This window comes from Peromyscus eremicus, chromosome 4, assembly GCF_949786415.1.
Source record: "Peromyscus eremicus chromosome 4, PerEre_H2_v1, whole genome shotgun sequence".
Taxonomy (NCBI): domain Eukaryota; kingdom Metazoa; phylum Chordata; class Mammalia; order Rodentia; family Cricetidae; genus Peromyscus; species Peromyscus eremicus.
The window spans coordinates 120,339,996-120,364,428 of record NC_081419.1 but is presented as its reverse complement, the minus strand read 5'-3'; the positions used below and the strand labels follow the sequence as shown (position 1 = coordinate 120,364,428).

The 24,433-nt window shown below is 44.1% G+C and overlaps 1 protein-coding gene across 2 annotated transcripts in view; it reads left to right on the top strand.

The window, feature by feature from the left end:
* Nucleotides 1-6,091: 6,091 nt before the first annotated feature.
* Nucleotides 6,092-24,433, top strand: part of Ralgapa2 (Ral GTPase activating protein catalytic subunit alpha 2) — a 275,792-nt gene continuing 257,450 nt past the window's right edge. For both annotated transcript variants that reach the window (XM_059261570.1, XM_059261569.1), the window contains exon 1: nucleotides 6,092-6,332. In XM_059261570.1, coding sequence (XP_059117553.1) covers nucleotides 6,227-6,332 — 106 coding nt within the window. In that variant the 5' untranslated portion in view covers nucleotides 6,092-6,226. The remainder of the gene's footprint in view (nucleotides 6,333-24,433) is intronic.

Below are 24,433 nucleotides of genomic sequence, written 5' to 3'. Positions count from 1 at the left end.
AGCAGGCTCAGGCAACCCTGGGAAGCCTCAGGGAGAACCTTGCCTTGTCTTTTCTGGCTTCTGATGGTTTAGGCTTGTGGCTGCATTAATTTTAACCTCTACTTTGCTGGGGTCTCTCCTGATTTTCTCTTTTCCGTCTCAGTTTTTTTAATCTTAATTTTTATTTTATTCATTTGTGTGTGTGTGTGCCACAGCACACATGTGAGGTTGGACAACTTTGTGGACTTGGTTCTTTCTTCCCACCTTTGTGTGGGCTCCAGGAACAGAACTCAGGTCCTCCAGCTTGCATCTTGGGATAGAAAGCACCTTTACCTTTACCTTTACCTACTGAGCCATTTCACTGTCCCTGTTCTGTCTGTCTTTTACAAGGACATTTGTCAATGGATTTAAGACCCATCCAGAGAATCTATGATGATCTTTTCTCAAGATTTTAGAATTAATTATGTGTTTAAAGAACTTTTCCTCCAAATAAAGTTTCAACCATAGTTTCTGGGGATTAGAACATAGAGGAATTCTATGGAGGGTAAGATATACTGTTCTACCTACTATACTGGTTACTAGAAAAGTGCTAGGAAAATTAATCTTTCACATTCATTTTCACATTGGAGGAGACAGATCTCCAGAGTATACTCTTAGATGAATTTCTGGAGCAACAAACAAGTATATAATTTTGTCGACTTTCCCTTGTATGATTTGTACAATTATACATATATCCTGCCAGCTACATTTTTGTCTATAGCACTGTCATCTTGTAGGTGCCTTATAGGTGTCTGTCTGTCTGTCTTTCTTTTTCTCAAAGTCCCTAGCCCAGGCTGACCCCAAATTTTCTTTGTAGCTGAAGATGACCTTGAACTTCTAATTTTTTTTTTGCCTTTACTTCCCTATAGGAGGGTGGATTATAGACATGTGATGCCTTGTTCACTTTGAGGTTCTAGAGATAAAATGCAGAATATTATGCATGTTAGGCAAGCGCTGTTCTGAGCTACATCCCTAAAGCAGGCAAACACAGAAATTAGTTTAGCAGTGTTGGACTTTAATTGGTTTAGGTTTTGCACACAGTACTGTTCTAATAACAATGCGTTTGGCAGTCTGAGACTGTTACCTCCACGTACAGTGCACACACACTTCACTTCTAACAATGCACCTAGCAACCTGCTAGTAACCGAGGATCCTCCCACCTGCATTTAGCTGCATGCACACCCCTCTCTGGACAATGGAATACATTTCTCCTCTCTTTAATGACCAACAAACTTAGACTGAAGTTCAATTCAACCAGAATGGAAAGACTGATCCAGCCCACACAAGTTTGGGATACATGCTCAATATGACAAAACTGAGTGTTCAAATGGCTTTTCTATTTACCATCTTATGCCTATGCATAATTGGGCATGCATATGACTAAAATAAGATGTATTATAAAGCAAAACTTACATAATTCATATCTGTTACCCAAGATAGAAACCTGTAGCTGGAAGTTTTCCTGTGTCCCACAGCTGCTTGGATCTAAATAAACACAGAGAGGCTTATATCAATTACAAACTGTTTGGTCTATGGCTCAGGCTTCTTGCTAGCTAGCTCTTTCATCTTAAATTAACCCATTTCTATTAATCTATGTATTGCCACATGACCATGGCGTTACCAGTCTGCTGGCATCTTGTTCCTTGGGCAGCTGGATGGCATCTTCCCTTGCTCTGCCCTCTTCTCCCTGTATCTCCCTTAATTTCCCACTTGGCTCTTATCCTGCCTTACCATAGGCCAGAACAGCTTCTTTATTAACCAATAGTAGCAACACATATTCACAGCGTTCAGAAAGACCATCCCACAGCAAGTACCCTTTAGTAACTAAATTACTCCTTCTCTTGAACCCCATAAAAGGATGCAGTAATTGGGACCCCAGAGTATTTCACCCATGCTGCCTGCTCCTCTACCATACATTCTTATCTTTTTCTATTTCTTTACTTTCAATAAAGTTCCCTTGCTACTTTGGAATTTGTGTGGACTTTTATTTCATTTTTGAGTAAGAGGCCAAGAGCCTAGAAACACCCAATGCAGACAGCACCTCTAACTACTGGTAACATCCACAATCTTTTTTTTTTTTTTTAAATGTTATTTCAGAGTAGCTTTACTTTGTATTTCAAGTTACAAGCTTAGTTTTCTTTAGATTTAATTTTTTAAACTTATATTTTGTGTCTGTGTGAGTCTTTGCTACGTAAGTGCTAGTGCCTGCAGAGGTCAGAAGAGAATGTCAGATGCCCAGGAGCTGTAGTTTCAGGTGATTTTTGAATCACTCACATGGGTGCTGAGAACAGAACTTGGATCCTCTGGAAGAACAGCAAGTGCTCTTTACTACTGAGCCAACTCTCTGCCCCCCTGAGTTATTTATTTACTTATTATTTTTATTTTATGTGTGTGGGTGTTTTGCCTGCATGTATATCTGTGCACTATGTGCATGCAATGTCCTCAGAAGCCAGAAGAGGACATCAAATCCCTGGGACTAGAGGTACAGATGGTTGTGAGCCACCGTGTGGGTGCTGGGAATTGAACCTGGGTTCTCTGGTAGAGCAGCCAATACTCCTAACCTCTGAGGCATTTCTCCAGCCCCAAGTTTTAAAGGGTTTGCAGTCCAACAAGAGGATTTTTTCGAGAGACCAACAACAAAATGGGAATTGTCATTAGCAACATACTTGTAGGTAGACAAGCATCAAAACGCCAATATGTGATTCATAAAAAAAAAAGAGGGGGGTTCATCTGCCATATGGTGGCATGGACTGGAGATAAGAGAAATGCCCTCCCCCGCCCATCAACACCTGAGGCAGAAGGAAGAGCTGGCCCTGTGGTCATAAGAATGGGAGAACTTTCCCTGTCCCTACCAGCTGCAACACTTGGGAGGGCAGGTCCTGTACCTCATCAGGGCTGCACAAAAGAGTCAACCCTGTTGGCGGAGTTGTGGGTAAGCCAGCCAGTTACAAGCCAGGGAAACCTGTCCCCACTACTCATCTGTTATGCAGCAATGTGTGTGTGTGGGGAGAGATGCCTCTCCTTACCTCTCACCCCTTACTGCCTGTAATAGATGAGAGAGCTACCCCTTCCCCTGTGAAAGCAGGAAAGCAGGCCCCGCCCCTTGCCTAGGGCAGAGCTGTCTAGTGTTGAGGTGAGGGTGACCCAGCTCTGATGTGAGCAAGGGAGAGCTGTCCCCATTACTCATCTGATACGTGGCACCACCCACCCTGCTACCCTCATCAATGCCTGAGACAGGTGGAGGAACTGGCCCTGGGGTCACAAGAGCAGGAGAACTGTCCCTACACCTCACTAGCTGCCGCACTCAAGAAAGTGGCCCCTGTGCCTTGCCAGGGCAGCACAATAGAGGTGGCCCTGTTGTAGGTATGGGAGAGCCAACCCCAAGGGCATGAAAGCAGAACTTTCCCCACCCCTAACTCATTACTGCAAGAGATGAATTCGTAGGGGCAACGAGGGAGAGCTCACCCTGGTGGTGAGGACAGGGGACAACTGTCAGGCTGACCAACCGGCAGCTGCTCAGGCCCACAACCAGGGTTATGACTTGGCCTGCTCCAATATCCATCCCATCTATGACCTGCTGGAGCACGTGAAGGGACATGACCCAAAGACCCAAACCTGCAGGATCTCCACAACACAGGGCAAAAACAGGATAACCAAGGAGAGCCCTAGTGAGGGCCCAGCATTGATAGTGTAGCAGAAACCTGAGGCCTCATACCAGACCAATGACTCTTTCCAATGAACACTTGAAAGTAAAGACACATGGACAAAGGGGTTTACTGCGTGACTCACTGCATCACATTACAGTTTCCATGATGAAATTTAAAATTTTTCCCTTTTTCTCTTAAATTTTGTTTTATTTGGGGCGGGGGGAGTGATGTAGGAGTGGAGGGAAGATGAGAAGGGATGAGGATATGAAAGGGATCAAGATATGTGATATAAAAGACACATAGAATAAATAAAAAGAAAGAAAAAAAGAATATGGAATCCTTGACATAAAACCAAACAATCTGTTGATACTACTGAGAAGACCATAGAGTCCTATGTCATTTCAGGGTTAAAGGGCAAAAACAGGAAATTCATTGAGAATTCTAAGCATAGTTTAAGGCATATCTCCAATAGAGAGAATGGGAGCACTTGATTAGGATTGTGTAAGAATAATGACATAACAGTGAAGAGGGAAGACCAGCAAAGCAATGATTTTTCAATGAAAATTCCAAAGGAAAAAAAGGGGTTGCAGTTTTATGTTCTTAGTAAGTAAGATAGATGACATGAACTTATATGCATAGATTCCTGACTATTATCTACCAAGTTTGTAACAGAGCCATATATTTAGCATACAGAAATACATACATTTGTCTAGTTTCTCCTTCTCAGTTGGATTGGAAGTTCTGGCAGTCAGGGAGCTGCTTCTTATACATCTTATATTCCCTGGCTTTAGGATTATGCTTTTACATCACAGATTCTCAGTAGATGTTTGATGATAAGGAGAGCTCACATTGCAAGAGAAAAATTGAATTCTGTGAGATAAATGCATTTTATTTTTTCAGTCAGTATAAGAAAAGGTGTCCTTGCTCAAAGGAATGGAGCAGTGAACACCTGTTTCATTATCTGCAATTGAGCACAGGATAAACTGATGGTAACACTCTTGACTTGACTTAAAAGATAACATCACTTCTCTCCTTTATAACAGTTTTGGGAAGGCTGTGACCTTGATTTATGATGTCATCTGGGGATGCAGGAGGTGCCACAGCTCTGCCATCATCCTTAGCATGGAGATTCAATCTCTGGGCCTGTGAGGTTTATGCTGTTGGTTTTGTCAGTAGGCTTTTTTTTTTTTTTTCCATCTGAATAATATTTCTTTGGGTATGTCTTAGTTGTAGTCATGCTATTTTGATAACTTTAAAAATAGAACTTACAAGAACTGAGATGTTTTTGCATGCTGAGTTGAAATGTGTAGGGCTGCTTTATCATTTTATTTTATGTGTTTACTGAGTGCCTATAGAGATCAAATACAGAGCTAAATACAAGGACGTGTAAATTCCTGGCCCTTCCCTCAACTAGAGAAAAAGGCACTTGAGTTGTCCCTATTTGGATGGAAAGCATGTGACTAAGCTGCCACCTTAAATACTTGCTAATAAAAATAAAATGTCAAACCTTGGGGGATTCAGGTGCTAATAATTCTAAAGTCAGTTCTCATGTAAGAAACCTTTTGAGCATCTTCTGCCTTGAAGTCTCACTTCATGGGACAGACATCTGGCATTAAAAAGCATCTTGGTTCCAGAGTCAAGTCCCTCAGGTTCTATTTCTGGCTCTGTCAGTGGACTGCTACATGACCTTGCACAACACAGGAGCATGCACTTTCCACAAAGCAAGAGGCAAGACTGACCTCCAGACCTCGCGCTTGAGGTTGAGTTCCAGGTGCCTTGGGGACTGGCTGGACTCCTCACTGGGCTCCAGAGCACCCTTTTCTGCTGCCAAAGCCATTTACTTTAGTGTGAAATGAGAGATCCAATTTTGGTATGGCCACAAGGACTTTGTGTTCTTTCTTACTGTGAATCCAGGAACCTAGAAATAGTTCAAATTTTCTAAGTCCTACAACTTTTTCTTACTGTTTTTGTCTTGTTTTGAGAGAGAGGAGAGAGAGAAGGATAGAGGAAATGAGGTGGGTGAGCAGGCGATACAGTAGAGGGAAGGGAGTCGGAGGCTTTGAAGGGCAGGGTCTAGCACCTCCAGGACTCTGGAAAAGAGGTCGCACCGCCTGGTCTTCTGGGGACTACATTTCCCGGGAGCACTTGCGGCCCACAGAAGGGCGGGACCTCGCGCTCGTAGCCGTGTGGAAGACACCGCAATCTGATTGGAAGTCAGAGCGCAAACTCGGAACTGGGCGCGCGTCCCCGCGCGGTCTCAGCGCCGGGCGCTTGTGTGGAGAGATTGGGATGCGAGCGTGCGTCAGGCCGGAGGGGCGGGCCGGAGGCTCCCGTGGGGCGGGGCCGAGGCTTTCGCGTCGACGCCGCCTTCCTGCCCCGCCCCTGGCCGTTCGGCCCGCCCCTCCTTCCTGGAGCCTCCGCTGAAGCAGAGCCGGCGCGGCGGCCGGGAGGGGGGCGGCTAGTGGCCGGAGCGACACGCGCCCGCCGCGACCCTATGCAGTGACTCGTGCGGCGCAGGCGCCTCCTGCCCCGCCGGCGGGGCCCGGGATTCCCGCGGCGGGATGTTCTCCCGAAGGAGCCACGGGGATGTGAAGAAGTCCACGCAGAAGGTGCTGGACCCCAAGAAGGACGTGCTGACCCGCCTGAAGCACCTGCGGGCGCTGCTGGGTGAGGCGCGGGGCGTGGGCTGTGTGGTCAGGGCCACCTGCCGGAGGATCGGGTCCCACCCGTGGCGTGGGCCTGGCGGGCTCTCAGGTCCGAGTGATGCAGGGGGCTGGCGATGGTGCGCACAGGACCCCTGCTAGCCCAGATCGGGACACTTGAGGCATTGTTCCTGAAGGCGGTAGGCTAGCCCTGGGCGCTGCCCTGTCGCCCCAAGTGTAAACTTAGCCAGGATTCTCATTTGGGCGCCTAGCCTCGGGTAACCTGGAGGCCAGGCACAGAGGTAACTATACCCTGTCCTCTCCAGGAAATAAACCCAGCACAAATGGAGCGGGCAAGAACACACACACATACACACCTCTGCAATTTCCCCTTCCCATTTTTAAAATTTAAAATTTTGACAACTTGGGCTAGACCAAGACCTCAAGTGGTCCGTCCCATCACAGACTTAGCTGAACTGCCATCTCTCTCACCCAGTCTCCTTTTAAAATGTTATTATTATATTTGGGTGTGAGATCTCAGATAGACTGATTCCAAGTGATCCCAGGACAGTTTTAGATGTCATTTCTTCTCTCCTGTCCTCCCTTTTAAATTTAATTTTTTTGGGGGCTAGGGAGAGTCGGGCTGATAGAGTTCTTGGTGTGAAGGGGGCTTTGCTCAGAGAAACCCAGGCTTTCTTGGGCTTAGGGAGGCTGCTTCTCCTTTATAACCAGAATGACAACCATGACTCCCCGCCGCCTTCCCTTTTTATGGCCTGCAGGGTTAGTGGACCTGGAATTGACCTGTAAAGACTTGAAAGCTCACCCCTGTGGGTGTGAAGTGTCCACAAGGTTTCCTGCTGCCGGTGATGGGTGATGTGTAGCTTGGCTAGACTATGTATTACGTGGTTCTAGTTCTGTCTGTCTTAACTTTTGTTCAAGCTAGAAATGTCTTTGCTGGTCTATGGACAGACTTGTCTGTATTTTGGGGCCAAGGAAAAGACATGTTCTTCCACATGTATTTGACATGTGCATATGTATTTGACGTGTACTTCCACAACAGCAACAATAATAATAAAATTTAAAACCCAGTTTTAGAGCATCTGTCACTTGAGAAAATAGAGCTTAAAGAATTCACTTTGTAGGTGAGAATTTTAAGCATCTTGTTAATGAGATTAAGAGTTGCTAATTATTTCTATTTATATTATGTAAACTATCTCTGGGTGGGAGACAGGCCAGTCAACCAGCCAACCAATGAACCAACAGAAATCTAAAACTTAAAACTATGATTACCACCACCACAAAAACTACCCCCCCCAAAAAAAAACCCCACCAGATTTTACCAAATGAAGTTGCTTACTATCTCAGATTCCTGGAGATTCCACTTCATGTGTTGAGTTTATGGTGAATGTAAATCAGCTATTGTTGGAAGGATTAGTTTCTGAACTCTGGAAAGCAAAATGTGGTGTTCTTGGTAAGTTGAACTTTCTCCTTCTTGTAGTGAAATGCCCAGGCACACAAGTGCTTTGTGTTGGCTCCTTAGCATCTGATTAACTCATGCTGGAGGGCATTTTTGATAAAGGTGGATTGAACAGTATTTTAAAGCACTTGATACTTTGGAACCTTTTCTGTGCTAAAGAATTTAAGCCTTTGTTCTGACTTAGAAGCCCAAGATTAAGTTGGCTACATTTTATAAAGTCAGGAAACCTAGATCAGACTAGTTTCTTAGCGATATGCTGTCCTTGTTACGATTCTGAGAAAGTGGATACTTTTTTGAGTCTGACTGTCCCTAATTTCTCCTCTAAGGTGTGTGTTTCATTTCAACTGCAAGTAGCAGGGATAGGCAGTGAACCCGGTCAATGGCGACTCTTTATGATTTTTAAAAAAAAAATGTGTGTGTGTGTGTATGTGGTGGGTTTGTTTTAGTGAGTACAGTAACCACGGAGGCCAGTAGATAGTTCCCCTGGGGCTGGAGTTACACGTGATTGTGAATTGCCCCTGAGGTGAGTACTGGGAACTAAACTCAGTACAAAAGCAGCAGGTGCTCTTAACCTCTGAGCCATGTCTGCAGCCTGAATCATGTGCATGTGGAAAAAAAAATAACAGCTTTATTATCACTCAAAGATAAAATCTGTGTTTAAAATACTGCTTGTAACAGAGTTCTTTGATATTTCATTAGTACTTTTGTTGTTGATGGCCAAGTTTCCTTCATGTATTATTGTGATCATTAACTATAGGGGCTCTATTTTTTTAAGAAAATAAAATTTGAGGAGTTCTAGCCATAATATTTAGTATAAACTTTTGCTTTACAATTGTAATTAGGAGACTTTAAAGAAAACTAGTGCATTAAAGTATTAATCCCCACAGCATCAAATATCTTATCTAGTTACTACCTTTAAGAAAGACAGTGTTCTTGAACTGGAAGATAGGAATGAAGTCAATGTGAAGGGTGCTGAAGGGAATGAATTTAATTAGTAGTGCATATTGTGTATGCACTTAAACGCCCGCTTTTCGTGTATGTATCTTCCAGTGAAACAGAACTGCTGTTTTTTCACATAGAAGGACCTGGGTTTGCAGCCTGTCGCTGTCACTTGTAGCTGCACAACTTGGGCTGTTACTTAGCTTACCCTTGAACCTCAGCTTTGTTACTCTGTTAAATGGGTATGGTAAGGGTGTGAGTACAATATGTAATGACTTGGGCTTGGAGCAGGCATTTACCAGATTCCTCTTTATTACTTTCCCTCCACCATTAATAGGACACATATTTTAAGAGGTATTTTCTCCACCCATCCTTTTTATTAGATAATGATAATGGCCTTACTCTCCTGTCATAAAAAGTAGCCTGTACTTCAGACGACTTGCTGAGTCCTGACTGTATGTTTTAAATCAGCCCTTGTAGGGCTGTGTTTTAGATGTTTTGCATGTATCAGTGGGATGAACAAGGAGTTGACTTCAGTTCTCCTTATGCTGTTTAAATTATCGTTGGGAAAGTAACTGAATAAGCCAAACAAATCAACACTCTCCCCACCCCCCACAACTCCTGTGTATTACTGTATTGCTCGAGCTAACAAGTAATCCCAGTCTTTGGGAGGTTAAGGCAGGAGGATTATTGTTAATTTGAGATCAGTCTGAGTTGCATAGAAAGTTCTCTGTCAGTCACTTCTACATAGCAAGATTCTATCTCAAAAAACAAAAAAATGTAAGGCATATATATAATTTAAAATTTTCTTGTAACCACATTTATGACACAAAAGAAGCATGTGAAATTAATTTTAATGTATTTTACTTAACCTAATGTATTATATCATCAGGTAATAGTAAAGATTAACGAATAGTTTTACAGCACTTTTTCCATGTGAAGTACTTGAAATCCAGTATATATTATACAGTCAGAGCACATATTTGTCCTTACTAGCCACATTTCACATGCACAGTAGCAAGATATGGCTAGTGGCTACAGGTTGGACAGAGTAGGACTTGAATTTGGGAAAGCAGAGGGGTAGGGTAGGGCAGTTTCCAGCCAGGAGAAGATGGAAGACTTGGTAGTAGAAGTCCATGTGGCAATGGTGCAGAGGGGTGACTCTCGCCTGCATCCACTGAGAGTAGGGATTTGGAACACTGGGCACAGAGAGCCCTTGTGTAGAGCCCTTTGTAGATCAGGGTTAGAGCCAAGTACCCTGACAAGCAGAGGCAGATGCAGACTTGGTGGCCCAGATCAGAGAGGGTTCAGCTTGGTTGAGTTGGAAGCTCACACCTCTCCTTAAGGTAGGAGTTTGTGTGGAGACTTTCTACCAGGCCTATAGATAAGACTTGAGAACTGCCCATCTGCCTGGGACACCAGAAGAATGGATCAGGAGGGGAGAGCCTGGAGGCAGGGGTTTGTTTCCTGAAAGGGCTGTGGCTTGGGAAACAGGCAGACAATGGATTGTTGGAAGAGGAAGGCCAGGATGACGGGACAGGGCAGCAAGAACTAGTGATTCGTCAAGTGCAGTGTGGGCTGCTTAAAGAGTGATTAATAGGAAGTAATTTGGTATCGGAGGCTGTGACATTCAGGTCAAATCAGAGCTAGCACCTGGACCTCAGATGGGCCCCAGAGAAAACAGTTCCTTCCAAATGTTCTGTACATTGACAGAGCAAGGTATAGCATTATATTTCTTCTTGCTTTAAATAGGGGCAAATTCACTTACAATTTTAGATGTTGCTGTTTACTCATTTATTGTGTGTGTTTATGTGTTACATGTGTGTAGCATATGCACACTTCTGTGTGTGTGCATGCACGTGCAGACCAGAGGAGGACATCAGGTGTCCTGCTCTGTCACACTCACTTCTCCACTGAGCTTAAAACAGGGTCTCTCAGTGAACCTGGAGCTAGTCTGGTGGCCAGAAAGCCCCACAGGTCCTTTGTCTCTCCACTCTCCACAGTCACCAGCATGAGTTGTAGGTGTGTGTGCAACCATGGGTGCTGGGGATTTGAACTGGAGTCCTGCATACTCTTGTAGCAAGTGCTCTTACCCACTGAGCCACCTCCCCAACTCCTTATCTATATTTAGTTACTAGTATCCTTCATGTTGTGACCGTCTCCTTTTCAGTCCCAAACATTTGTGAGCACTATGTACCATAATCCAGTAGCCTAGGCTGGCCTCAAACCCTCCATCTTCCTTTCTTTCCCTGATGAGTTCTGGGATTACAGGTGTGTGTGCCACCATGCTCAGCTTTTCCTTTTCTCCTCTCTTCCCTCCCTCCCCTCCTCCCTCCCTCCCTTCCTCCCTCCCTCCCTTCCTCCCCTCCTCTCTTCGCCCCCTCCTCCTTCCCTCCTCTTTCCCTCTTCTGATAGCAGTATTACCTCTCAAACCACCTGGTGTTTTTTTCCTTAGAATAGATTTTCCCCTTTCACTTTAGTCTAGCAGCACACCCCTTTTTATAGTTTGGTAACTGGTGATGGGCATTTGCGATCTTGGGAGTGTCCTGGATAGAGCTGGTGAGGTGGGAGGGGTCCTAGCTAATGATGGGGTGTGGCAAGATTGGTGTACTACAAGTTGAGTGTGAGAAAAGGAAGGTCCAAGTGGAATGTCTGGGACGAGATTGTGGTATGTGGGGTCAGGAACTCCACGAGAGGACAGCAGGCAGTGATATGATCCTTTATTATGATGAACTCGTCGACTCTCCCCACAACTATGAGGAAGGTCGTGCTCCCACCTCAACCTAATCAGGGAAACCGAGGCTCAGGAAAGTGAACTCTTTGTCTGCCAGCTGCCAGCGGACGAGCACATATTCATATTCACAAAGCTGGCCAGCCTGGAGATAGAAGCCTTTAATTCAAGTTACTCTGCAGACTGAGACAGGAAGACCGAAAGTTGAAGGGCTGTTTGGGCCACAAGGTGAGTTCAAGGCCAGCCTGAGCAATTGAGTGAGATGTACTCAAAATAAAAAGTAGAAAGAAAAAAAAAAAAAGCTAATGTTGTGCTTCTGCTCGTTATCTGATTCAAAAGGATATTTATGCATCACAAAAAGTATTTACCCACCAGAGTGAATGTTAATACATAAACAAAACCCAGCAGTTTTGCCTGTCTTGCAAAAATTGTGTGACGTTTGTGACTCTCCTTCTGGTCTGTTCTAGAGAGATCTGGAAGATCGTGTTTGACTTGAGCACGGCAGAAGATAAAAACAGGCTCCTTCTGTGCTTTATCAGTCAGTTCATTGGGTTCTGTGTCCAGGCTGGGCAGGTGGTGAGATATGTGCTCAGACAGCAATTCTATAACTAGAAAAGGCTGGGGACTGTAATTTCAGGTCATAGCAGGCCTATTTGGATTTCTTTTATTTGGCCAAGTTAGTGCAAAATGACTTTGCCATAATGTTCCCATTGCTTGTTTTTTTTTTTTTTGTCCATCACTGTTCTGTTGTATCTGCAACCTCTGGAATGTAAAATGAACTTTGTACACTTGTATGATCCCTGCCTCTAGGATTGGGTTGTCTAGACTTGAGAAAGATGAGCCTAAGGCCACTGTCTGAACTGAGATGCTCTGTGTGTGATAACTGAGAAGGATTGCTTTCCAATACCTGTTCTGAGAAAGGCCCAGAATACTTTCCTATAAATATTTATAATTTGGATTTTTATTTTGTTGATAAGCACTTTACTCCTGGGCAAGCATAAGTACTTCTTGAAGTTGTTTACAATATTGATCTTTGGTCTCCAAGCTGAGTACAATAGGTACAACTGTAGCAAACTGTGTAGTCCGTGTCATGTGTCGTCCGTGTTGTCGTCGTCCCCCCTCCCCCCCAGGGCAGACAGGGTTTCTCTATGTAGTTTTGGTGCCTGTCCTGGCTCTCACTCTGTAGACCAGGCTGGCTTTGCCTCCAGAGTGCTGGGATTAAAGTCCTATGCCACCACTCCTGGCCTTAAATTTTTCCTAAAAGAACAAAATCACTATACTACTAAATTAAGAACAATTAATATTTAAATGTAGCAAACAGTTACTTATCAAGTTGACTTATCCCTGAGATTTTAAAACTTCAATTTGGGGCTGGGAAGTGGTTGTGCACACCTTTAATCCCATCACTCCAAAGGCAGAGTCAGGTGATCTTTATGAGTTGGAGGCTAGCCTAGTCTGCAGAGAGCTAGTTCCAGGAAAGATAGAGCTACACAAAGAAACCTTGTCTGGAAAAAGAAAAAAAAATTTCAATTGGGAACTTCATTTTGTATATTTGGGTATATGTGTGCTGTATTCAGATAATACGATGTAAGGTTAAGGCTTAGGGTTCAGTTGGAGAAGCAAATGTTAAATGATTTCTACACAGGGCTTTGAGCCATACAGTGCAGTGGGAAGGAGCTATGGAGGTGGTCTCAGTTCAGCGCAGATTTATAGCAAGCCTTCTGGAGGTGTCTGGAGTGCTTATGAGGAAGGTCAGGACTGAGTTGGGGTATGAATAATAAAGGACTTTGCTTGGTTGATAAGGAGTAGATAAGGACATTGGCAGAGAACAGAACTTTACAGAGACAATTCTGCAAAGCACCAAGGGATTAAGCATACAGTGGCTTTTGACGGGGTATAGGTAGACATGTTTGAAGCAGAAAAGGAGGATGTCTTTTCTTAAGGAAGGGTCTGGAAGTCCCAGCTTCTTCTGAGATTGGAAGCATAGACGCCAGGAGAAAAGCAGTCCCTGTCCGTTTGCAGTGTAAACTCTGAGGAGGTACCTGGTCATCTTCTTTCCACTGTATGGAAAGCACAGGCCTCAAATTGAACCCGGTACTCAGAGGGGAAGCCTGCAGAGATGGGTACTGAGGGAGTGCTGTAGACCCTATGTGAGCTATAGGGTCCGGCATGTCTGTGCCAGCTCCACCCTTGAGCTGCCCAGAATTGGTCTCATCCTGCTTCTGCTTTAGTTAGCTAAAGGCGTGTCTGGGCCTTAGACCCAAACAAGTGCCAGGTAATGTGCTAGTAAGAGGCATCCAGACTGAGAGTGGGTGTGTGTGTGTGTGTGGGGGGGTGTGTGTACAAATTTTTAGTATTTTTAAGAACCAGGGGAATTTGAGTTGATAATAAGAGGATTTACTAAGGATGTGATCCACAGTGGGATAGGGGAGGGGAGGGCTGGAGAGATGGCTCAGCCTCTAAGAACACTGGCTGACCAAGCAGAAGGACCTGACTTTAAATTCCTAGCATCCGTGGAAGAGGCCCCTAGCTCTGGGTGGAGCAGAAACAGGGGAATCCCTGAGATTGCAGGCTACCAGCATAGCTCCATGTTCAGTGAGAGACCCTCTCTCAAGGGAATAAGGAAAGTGTTAGAGTGGCAGGACACTCAGCATTCTCCTCTGGCTGCCAAGTGTGCACAGGCATACCTGCGCACACATGCATACATATACATACCTACATACAACACATATATACACTCTAACACTCCAGAGTGGGGGTGGGTAGGAAAAGGGGCTTGTTAGGAGGATGCCTATTCATTGGAAGACTAGTAAAGGGAGCAGAAATGGAGTGCTGAATGACAGATGTGGAGGGAGCTCTCATGCAATCCTCTCTTCTCTGGAGGTCGCTGGTGACATCTGCTTGAGCCAGCTTTCTTGCTGGTGTGGTGATAGGAACTTGGAATGTCACACTCCCTCTTGGGGGCCACGTATCCTTTTAAAATAAGGAAATTCGGCAACACGTAAGGCTTGCTTCTGTTCTTTTTCTGGAGTGAAAAGGCATTTAGCCAGAAGGGGAAGAGCTGTGTAACATGAGCCTGGTTTAGCAGAGCAGATGACACACTGCCAGCTCTGCCACTCTGTGCCCACGTGCTCTGGGGTGGGGATGAGGTGGGACTGCTTTGTGGGAGGTGAGCTCTGCAGCTGTGACTGTGGTACGCAAGGGTCACCGTGCTTCTCTCCGCTGTGCCTTCTGTGTGACTTAACCTCATGGAAGCTGTAAGCCCACAGCATTGACAGGTCTGTTCAGGTAGCATTTTATCCTTGTCCGAAGCTTTTCCTCATGCTCTCCAGCCAATCAGAGTGCCACTTCAAGTCAGTGGCTCTTACTAATCATGAGCAAAGCCTAGTGAGTGTCAGATTGTGACTGTATTTTAGGTACTCTGCAGGGCAAGCTATCTTTACCTCGTGTCAGCCTCCCAGATCTATCAGTTCAAACAGCTTTTCAAGTGAGGGATTTGTTATCAGAGCCTGGTGATTGAGAATTAAATGAAATTCAGAAATTGTATCTTAAAATATTTGCCTTCCAGAGGTGCTGTGACCCTTTGTGTCCTTGCTACTGCTTCCGTTTGGAAGACATTGAACATCACTTAAAGTCCTTGGAGTCTCCAACAGTAAACATATACTTTGATTTTGCTATTAGAGTTGTGGTTTAGTTAAAAGAAAAGCTATTTTGATAAAATCAAGGAGCTCACTGATTGTGTCTTCTGTTTGATTTTAAGATTTCTGCTCTATGTATGCGTTGAACAGAGACCGTTCTGCCAAGGACACACAGAGTAACATTACTTGTGGCCTACTGTAGGAGTCCTGAGAATGTAGGGGTCTTGCTCCTGCTGCATACAGTGTGACTCACTGGCAGCCCCCTGGATCCACCAGTTTCTTCCAGAGTGAGACTTCCCTTAGCCTACTCCCAGCTGAGTAACAAAGCCAGCCTCTTCTTTTTAGAGACTCAGATGTAGCTAGAAGACAGCCTTGTCTTGAGGTCCCCTTACTCTGGCCAAGACCTTTTGGAACTTTGTTGCAGGCCACCATGCTCAGTCTTGTCCTTTACTCTTCTCTCTCCCAGGGCTCAGACCTGCTGTAGTCTGAGGCCTCTGTATGCCTTCCCTAGGTTTCCCTTGTCTCCCAGGGATTCCCCCAAGTCAGTCGTACACGTGTTTAACTCTGTCCACTTTCCAGGGAACTCAAACCAAGCACCTTCTCTTACCCTGTCAAGAGTTTTCCATCCTGCAGTCTAAAATGCTTCCGAGACAGGACGCATGCACGTGTACACACACACACACACACACACACACACACACACACACACACACACACTATAGTTCCACATAAACTGTCTTGTCCTCTTGTCATCTTTCTGCAGAATTCCTACAGCATGTTTTACCTCTCATTGGACATTTATGCATTTTCTTTTGTATCATTCGTGCTTCTTGTGTTCTACTTCATCTTCCCACTAAATGATAGCTTATGGCAAACAAGGCAGCGTCTTGCTCATCTTGGTGCCTCTTGGTAACATACTTTTTTATTTAGGATAATACTACTTAGGTGGAGGAGATGGTTCATCAGTTACAAACGTGTACCGCTTTTGTAGAGGACCAGAGTTCAGTTCCAAGAACATATGTTACTTAGCTCCCAACCTCCTGTAACTCCAGATCAGGCAGATCTCATACCTCTGGCCTCCGTGGGTACCCGCAGTCATGTGTATATACCCTTCAATAATAAATGTAATAAAAATAAGTTTAAAACATTAAACATCAAAAAGAATAATATTAATTTGACACTCTTTATGTTCTCCAGTACTGCCATGCTTTCATCCATATTAGCTCATTTAATGCTCCCAAATGAAATTGAGACATGTTGTAGATAAAATATAGAGGATAAGAACCTTCTCTAAAGCTATGTAACCAGAGGTGTCTGAACCTAAGACAGATGGTTCTAGAGTTCCCTGTTCATTTAGCAGCTGTGTGTCCATCATAGCTCTGTGGCAGGCAATGTGTGCAGCATTAGGGAGGCCAGGGTTTGCTCTGTAAGTCTGGATAAGTGAGTTTAAACAGGAACAGATAATAATTTCAGAATGTATAGATTTGAGTTGGGGGGTATCTAGCTGTCTATGTGGATGTTTTAAAGACTTTGAGAGCCTTCCTGTCCTAAAGATCATTATTACTAGTGAGAGAATTCCAGCATATATTATTTAAGACTGTGAGTTAAGGATGATGGTTCTTGCAGAACAGTGCTTTAACGTCCCTTGGCATTGGTGCATTTATCATCATACCAGGCCCTGGTGCCCAAGGAGAGTAGACAGAAGAAAGGGGTGTTTCTGTGGACAAAGGGGACAAATAATCCATGTGGACAAACCATGATGAGGGCTAGTGAGGAATGCCTCGGATAATGCTCATGGCAGCAAAATTGAAGAAGTATTATTGTCAGATTTTAAATTTGCAAAACTCAAAACTGACTCTCCCCTTGCCACCAAGGACCTTTTCTAGCTCTAGAGAGAAAAAACATTTCTTCACAGTGAAATAATTGGATAATTGATAGCATTTTCAACCGATACAGAAGAGAGGACAGAAGAAAATGCTTTTAGGGAGTAAATTAGTTTATTTCTGTCTGCTTGTATTTGTGACATAAACCTCTGTCTTCTTTGGACTTTATCTGATAAGATGAGGGTGTGTTTGGACCAGTTAGGCCTGATATACTAGAGTTTACACAGAACTCTGAACTCGGAAGCAGAGGCAGAATATCTGCATAGCTTCCTCAGCTTGTGTCTTTATGTATCATATTGCAAATATTTATTTTGGAAAGAATATTCCCATCTCTTTCTTGTGCTTTAAAAATGAACACATATACAAATAGATCACCTTCAACTGAAATCAAAAGTAAATAACATAGTGGAAAAATGTCAAATTTGTAAGAGGGGAATTAGTTATAGCTTCAGTGCATAAAAACTACATATTAATGAGAAAAGTTATATGTCACAACCAGAGAAACGAGCTATAGCCATATTTTAAATGTCATATTTTACTAATAATCTAAGATATATAAACTTAAATATATTACCACTTACCTACTAATTATCAAAATTGTTGTCTCCCACTCTAATAACATACATGTGAGGTCTCTAATATACATTTGATAAGACTATAGTTTGGTGTTGTCTTTCTAGAAAATAGTTTAATATGTATCAGTGATCTTCAAAATGTATATATCATTTGGCCCAGTTTCCTCCTCCAAGAAATAAACTTGCGATATTTAAAGCTTATTCTATTAAGATACCTGTTGCCACATTGTTTGCCTGTTTATTTTGTTATTGAAGTGAAATTCACATCACATAAAATTGACCATTTTAAAGTGACCGGCTCGGTGGCATTACAATCACTGCCTCTAGCTTCAAAACTTTTTTTTGAGACAGGGTCTCTCTCTGTAGTCCTGGAACTCACTGTCTATACTGGGCTGGCCTCCATCTCACAGAGATCCTCCTGTCTCTGCCTCTTGAGTGCTAGGATTAAAGGCATGCACCACCATGCCTGGCCTTCCAAAACTTTTACATTAGTGGGCAAAGGAGCCCTGTAGCCATTAAGCAGTCACTTGACTGCTACTTGTGACTATCCATTTAGCCTGACAGGGTTTTTTCATTTTTCTTTATTTTTAACCAAAAGATGTGCTCCGCATTTATACCAGCCAACACCTTTGTGTTCAAGAAGCACACAGCAGTACCAGCTGAAGGAAGGGACTGAGTACTCACATGGTGGTGAGACAGTGGAAGGGCACATTTGGCCTTAGAAGAGGCTGGCCACCGGGATGTAAATGGTGTCCAAGGCATTCACTGCTCACACCCACTCTTTTCTCATCTGTCCTCTGGTGGAATAGTTATCTTCGCTCAGTTCTGGGTTTGTTTTTATTTTCAGTGCTTTTGTTTTGTTCTCAGACCAACTCCAGGCACAGGAGAGATGATCTCTGGCTTCGCCAGCCTGACACAGCTCCAGAGCTAGTGAGTCATGAGAAGAGTTCAGCCGCTCCCCAGGGATCTACCCAGTTCCCGAGAGCCTCTCTGATTGGCCTTACCTGGGTCACTTTCCTTTCCTGTGCCAGTCACTGGGTGAGGGAACTAGGGTGTTCTGAAGAGTTAGGCTGGTCAGTTGTTCTCTTCCTAGAGATGGAACCTCAGGTCTGGCTCCGTTATACATGCCTGCTCCAGACAGCACTGGTAGTGTCCCTGTTTCATGCCTATTTCACCATGGAGTTCACTAACTTTTGTCCCAAACTACTCATAAGAAATCCTTAGATGATATTCTGTAAATTCGACTTCAGACGTGGAAGTTATATTTAAGGAGTATTTACATAATTTGAGGGAAGTAAGACACTGTCTTCTGAAGAAATAGATTTGAGCACTCCAACTCTGTCTAGAGTAGAGGATCTCCACTGGTTTTTAAGTTATTCCATAGAGTGAGTGCCTAGTATTCACAAGCCAAGGCGCGGCCCTCATAGGATTCCTGTTCTACTGAGACGAGACAGTATGTGAATAACAAACAAATTTACAATGTAATTTCAGATATTGCGAATAGAAAAATGGGTCTTGGTAAGTGTGTGTGTATGTGTGTGTGTGTGCATGCCTGTGTAGGTATTGGGGTCAGAAGAGACTTTGTAGAGTGTTTTGATGAAGGCCTGAGTTGAGACTGTCTCAGTTAGTATTTTGAGGAACAGTAAATGCAAAGGGTTCAAATCGTAACTGTCTTGCGCTGCACTAGAGTCCCAAGAGTTAGACTAGAGAAAACAACAGTGGAGAAAAGGAGCAGGGGTAAGGCCAGGTGGGGAGAGATAAGATAGGAACCCCCAGGGGGCAAAGGACAGGGAGCTGAACTCAGGTCAGGAATTGCTGTGGTTCCTGTTTGGATAGGAGACCTGCTTGAGTAACCTCCCAGACACTGGCTCTCTGACCACACACTTTCTTTGGCTTATCTGTTAGTTATTTTTCTATTGCTGTGACGAAACACCATGGCCATGGGAACTTAGAGAAGGAAGGGTTTATTCTGGGATTACAGTTCCAGAGGGATAAGAGTCCGTGACCATCAAGGCAGGGAAGTGTAGCAGCAGGCAGGCGTGACGACTGGAGCTGGAAGCTGAGAGCCGAAGCATGGACTGAACTGGGAATGGCACATGGCTTTAGAAACCTGGAAGCCCATCCCCAGTGATGAATTTTTCCAGCAAGGACAGACTTCCTAAGCTTTTCCAAACAGGGTTAACAACTGGGGACCAAGTATTCAAATGCCTGAGAATATGGGGGGCGGGGAATCTCAGTCAAACCACCACAGTTTACTTCATGAGGAGTCAAATCCTTTGTCCCGATTAGCAGTGGCTAGAGATAAAAGAGAAGAAAGGAAGGATGGTGTTGGACAGCTGGGTGCTGTAGAAGCTGTGGTATACATACTTGTGGAGGAAGATGGGGACACAGTTTGTGTCCTTCCTTACTCTGCAGGACCAGTGATGAGGATACAGGCTAGGAACAGTGTGGCCCACGGAGCAGGGAAGCTAGAGTACACTGGGCCATGTGCTGCAGCCCACATGGTGGACTGAACCGGTAATCCAGTAATAGGCAAAGGACAGGCACACGAGAAAGCGCTGTAGACGTGGTGGAAAGGGGGACAGGCCAGTAGCTGAAAAAGACCGAGCCCAGGAAAGTGTTTGTGGGTCAGAGTAGTAATGACACAGCTATCTAAATGTTGACAAAAGGCATCAGTCACTGCAGGGAGGTCATTGCAGGGGTCTAGCCAAAATTTGAACTCCTATTTTTTGTATTTTGAGTATTTTAATAAAATGACCTGAGAGAACTTTGACCTTTGGTTTAGTATGAATTGTATTAGGACCCAGTGTCGCTGAGCCTTGGTTTTTTGTCAGATGTGTGACTGTGGCTCAGACAGGGCTTAAATGGAGACAGAGACACACAGGTTCCTGGGCCCTAAGCTTGCCAACCACTGAGAGCGTGGCGTGTGTTTTCTTTTGTCCCCTTTGTATGTACTGTAGTTACTGTCCTATTGCTGTGAAGAGATACCATAACTAAAGCAACTTCTGAAAGCATTTCATTGGGGGCTTGCTTACAGTTTCAGACGGTAAGTCCATGGCCTTCCTGGCAGGGGCGTGGCAGAAGACAGGCAGGCATGGCACTGGAGCAGTAGCTGAGAGCTTACTTTTTATCTGCAAGTTGGAGGTAGGCAGACTGGGCCTGTTGGAGGTTTTTGAAACCTCAAAGCCCACCCCCAGTGACATACCTCCTCCAACAAGGCCACACCTACTCCTCCCCACAACAGTCCCACCAACTAGAAACCACGCATTCAAATATATGAACCCGTGGTGGCCATTCTCTATAAAACCACAAGTATGCTTTCAGCAGCTGCAGTAGCTTAAGCCCCTGTGATCCTCCAGAGGAAATGTTAGTCCACCCCGGCAAATCCATAAATGCTTGCCTCCTTCTTTGGAGAGCAGCTTAATGGTCAGTGCCTACTCCTCTGCTTGAGGGCTACAGTCCTGTCTAAAGCCTTCCCTGTATCCCACACGCGTGCCTGAGTCTCCTGCTGTTTGTTGTCCCCAGGCCCAAGATCCCATCACCTTCTGTAGCATGGTGATTCAAAAATCAGGTGGCAAGAGGAGGTTAGTTACAGGAAGAGGATCTTATGGTAGACTTACAGAGCTGTCATTTCTGAGCCTGGACCATCTCATTAGCTCTTTATAGTCAGTGTTCTGGCAGAATAAGAAGTTGACTCATATGGTCTAAGGCTACCAGGTCTTGTAAATGAAGCTTGTTGTGATTGGAAATTTCATCACATTTTTTTGCATTCTAAGGTGTCCTGTGTTTGCTTATTTCCACTCAGTGCAAACTCTTGAGTATGACATAAGCAATCTCTGGCTGCCCAGTTCTGTTTTCTAGTCTTTCCACTAAATTACAGAATACAACCTTTACTTAACAATGAATCTCCTTTTAGCAATTAGATCATTGCCAAGCATTCAGTGTAAGGTATGTGCTATTCCAAAAGTGCACTGTATGCGTCGGACGGGAAATTTATATGGATTTGCTGCTTTTAGAATTGGCAAAGATACTATTTTATGTGTCATTTTGGTTAACTTTCCTTTAGAGTTGAGAAGTTGTGTTTTCAAGTTTGAAGAATAATGTGGACAATGTCCTGACTGCATAGTTGCTAATTTCTTTTATAGTAGTCCAGCTTTGAACAATTTATTTACAAAACATTGGGAAGCACTTTTTCTTTTCTTAGCTTTTTTTTTGGAGGGGGCGGTGCTTACACATTTTATTTGCCTATTATGAAAATTTGAGTAATATGAGTGAGCTTGAGTGTAAAAAAATCTTTTAAAATTCTGCAGTCCCTTGTCTATTGCTGGTATTTGGGTAAGCTTGCTTTCCTATTTGTGCATGTTCTCCTCTATCTCTTGCTCTCAGTTTTGCTTGTGAGTACACACACACACACAGAGTTTTACATGAGGTAGCATTGTCCATAGTCCAATGCTGTGTATTTTATGAAAACACCTTAGACATTGTTCACACCAGGATGGAAAGGCTTGCATTGTCCTCTGGCTGTGTGGTGTTCTACTGGGCTCCTAACAAACTGCTACTACTGTGGTTTGTGAGTTTCAGGCTCTTACACACTGTCAGCAGTTTGTATGCCCAGAAAGGCTTCCAGTGACCAGGATAAGGGTCTTTGTTTGCTTGTATAAGGGACACCACAAAGGTCACTGATTTAGGTTGCTGACAGAACAAGAAGATCATTATGACTTTCTAGAGGTAAAGACAGTCCTTGGGGAAGGCCACCCTTTTAAGCTGTCCAGGAGGAACGTCATTCCAATGTGTGCACCCTGTCTCTGCTATGCCTCTCTAAAACATGGGGTCTGGGGAGGTGACTCAGTGGATAAAGCCCTTGCCCTGCACATCAGGGACTGGAGTGCAGATCCTTAGAATCCATGTCAAAACCTTGTAGTCGTGGGGCCACGTATACTCCCAGAACTAGTAGAGACTGGCTCTCCAGAGCAAGCTGCCTTGCTACCCTACCCAGAATTGGGGAATCAGTGATGTCTGGTTCTGTGAGAGGCCCTGCCTTGATAAACAATGTGGTGAATAACCTTAGGTGTCCACAAACATATGCACCCATGTGCACCTGCACATGTGGGAACATATACACACACATCTACACACCACACTCATACATACAAAGATGTAAAGTAAAGTAAGCTACTTTCGAGGCTTTTTTTTCTTCTGGATTTAGAAATGAATCTGGAGCTTATGCCATATCTCTCCTGTGGGTTTTGTTGTGGTTTCCAGATCTGCTTCCCTGTGCTCTCCACCACTCTTTGTCAGTGTGGACCCAATCAACTGAGCAGGGAGCCCAGCCATGGGTTCCAAACCAGAGTGAACTGCCCTCCCTGACCCTTCTTCCTACAGCAGTAAAGGCTCTCCCTGCCTCCTGTTGTTGCTCGAGGTTAATTGAGTCACCCTATGCAGAGCTGTTCTGTAGGCTATTATTATATGATTAATAATAGTTATTTGACATAGACATTATTTGATGGCCTTCCCCGCCTTCTTCACCACTTTTTTGTTTTCTTAGCTGTTGAGAGTGGTAATCATTTAGGTTTTGTTTTGCCTTTCCTATTTCTGTCTCTAACATATCTCCAACACATGTGCTCTAAGCTGGCCCCAGTCCAGAGTAAGACAAAAGTATGCAAGTATGATTGCTTTAAAATGTCTGATGAGATTTCTGTGAGCTTTTTCCCCCCTTTCCTTTCTTGTATTTTCTTTTTTGTTTTTGAGATGGGGGTTTCTTTCTGTAACCTTGACTGTCCTGGAACTCGCTCTGTAGACCAGGCTGCCCTTGACTTTAGAGATCCACCTGCCTCTTCCTCCTGAGTTCTGGGATTAAAGGCATGAGCCACCACTGACTGGCTTCTGGGAGCTTTTCAATTTGTACTAGTATTTATTTTATATTTTATTTCAGCTGTCTGTCTACAAGGATATTTTTGGTTGTAACTAAGAGAAAGCTCAATATAAATGGATAAAAGGAATTTTCCCTTCTATATAAAGAGGTCTTTAGGCAGGCCAGGCCAGAGTGAGATAATCTAGCTGTTCTGCAGTGTTGGCAGCCCAGGCTTCCAGCCTCTCTAACTGTGTCATCCTCACTGAGGCAGATTCTGAGTATCAGAGTACCCAGAGCTATCCAGATGGACTGATGTCCAGAGGCAGAAAGAAGCTGCTTCTCCTTATGTCCCTTGAAGAATGATGAGTATTTTCCCAGTACCTCTGTCAGACTTCTTCTGTAAATGGATCGGCACTGTGCCATACACTTTGGTCCATGCTAGTCACTGGCAAAGGTTATGTTGCTATCACAGTTGCCTCAGTCACGTCAGGCCCACTGCCTGTGCGTGAGGTATAGGCTGGCCTTCCCAGTAGATACAGCTCTGGGAAGGATAATCCCTGAGTAAACGCTGTTAGGAAGAGTGAGGGGCTGTTTGTGGGGGTGGGTGGGTGAGGTGAGGGAACTGGAGAGAACCAACAGTGTCTGCTCCAGGCAACTCTTAACGTTTTAGTCTGAAGTGCTATGGAACCCTTATGGAAATGAGTTCTCAATTTTGACAAGTTTTTAAATACATACATACATACATACGTACATATGGGGGAATTTAAAACACTTAAAAGTATGTAACTAGGGTAACAGTAAAATATGACTATAATGTATGTAAGAAACAGAACTATCAAAGAAGCCAAAAGGTAATTTTTTCTCCTGCAAATAAGATTATATATTGTATAGTTTAGGTCCCAACATGTCTCCATTCCTTCTGATAGCCCAGACTAGTAGAACTCAGGGTACATGTGTATTTCTCTTGGCCTTGGGAGCACTGAATATTGGCCAGTGTATTAATAGTGGTAATCTCCTTAGAGCAGGACAGCA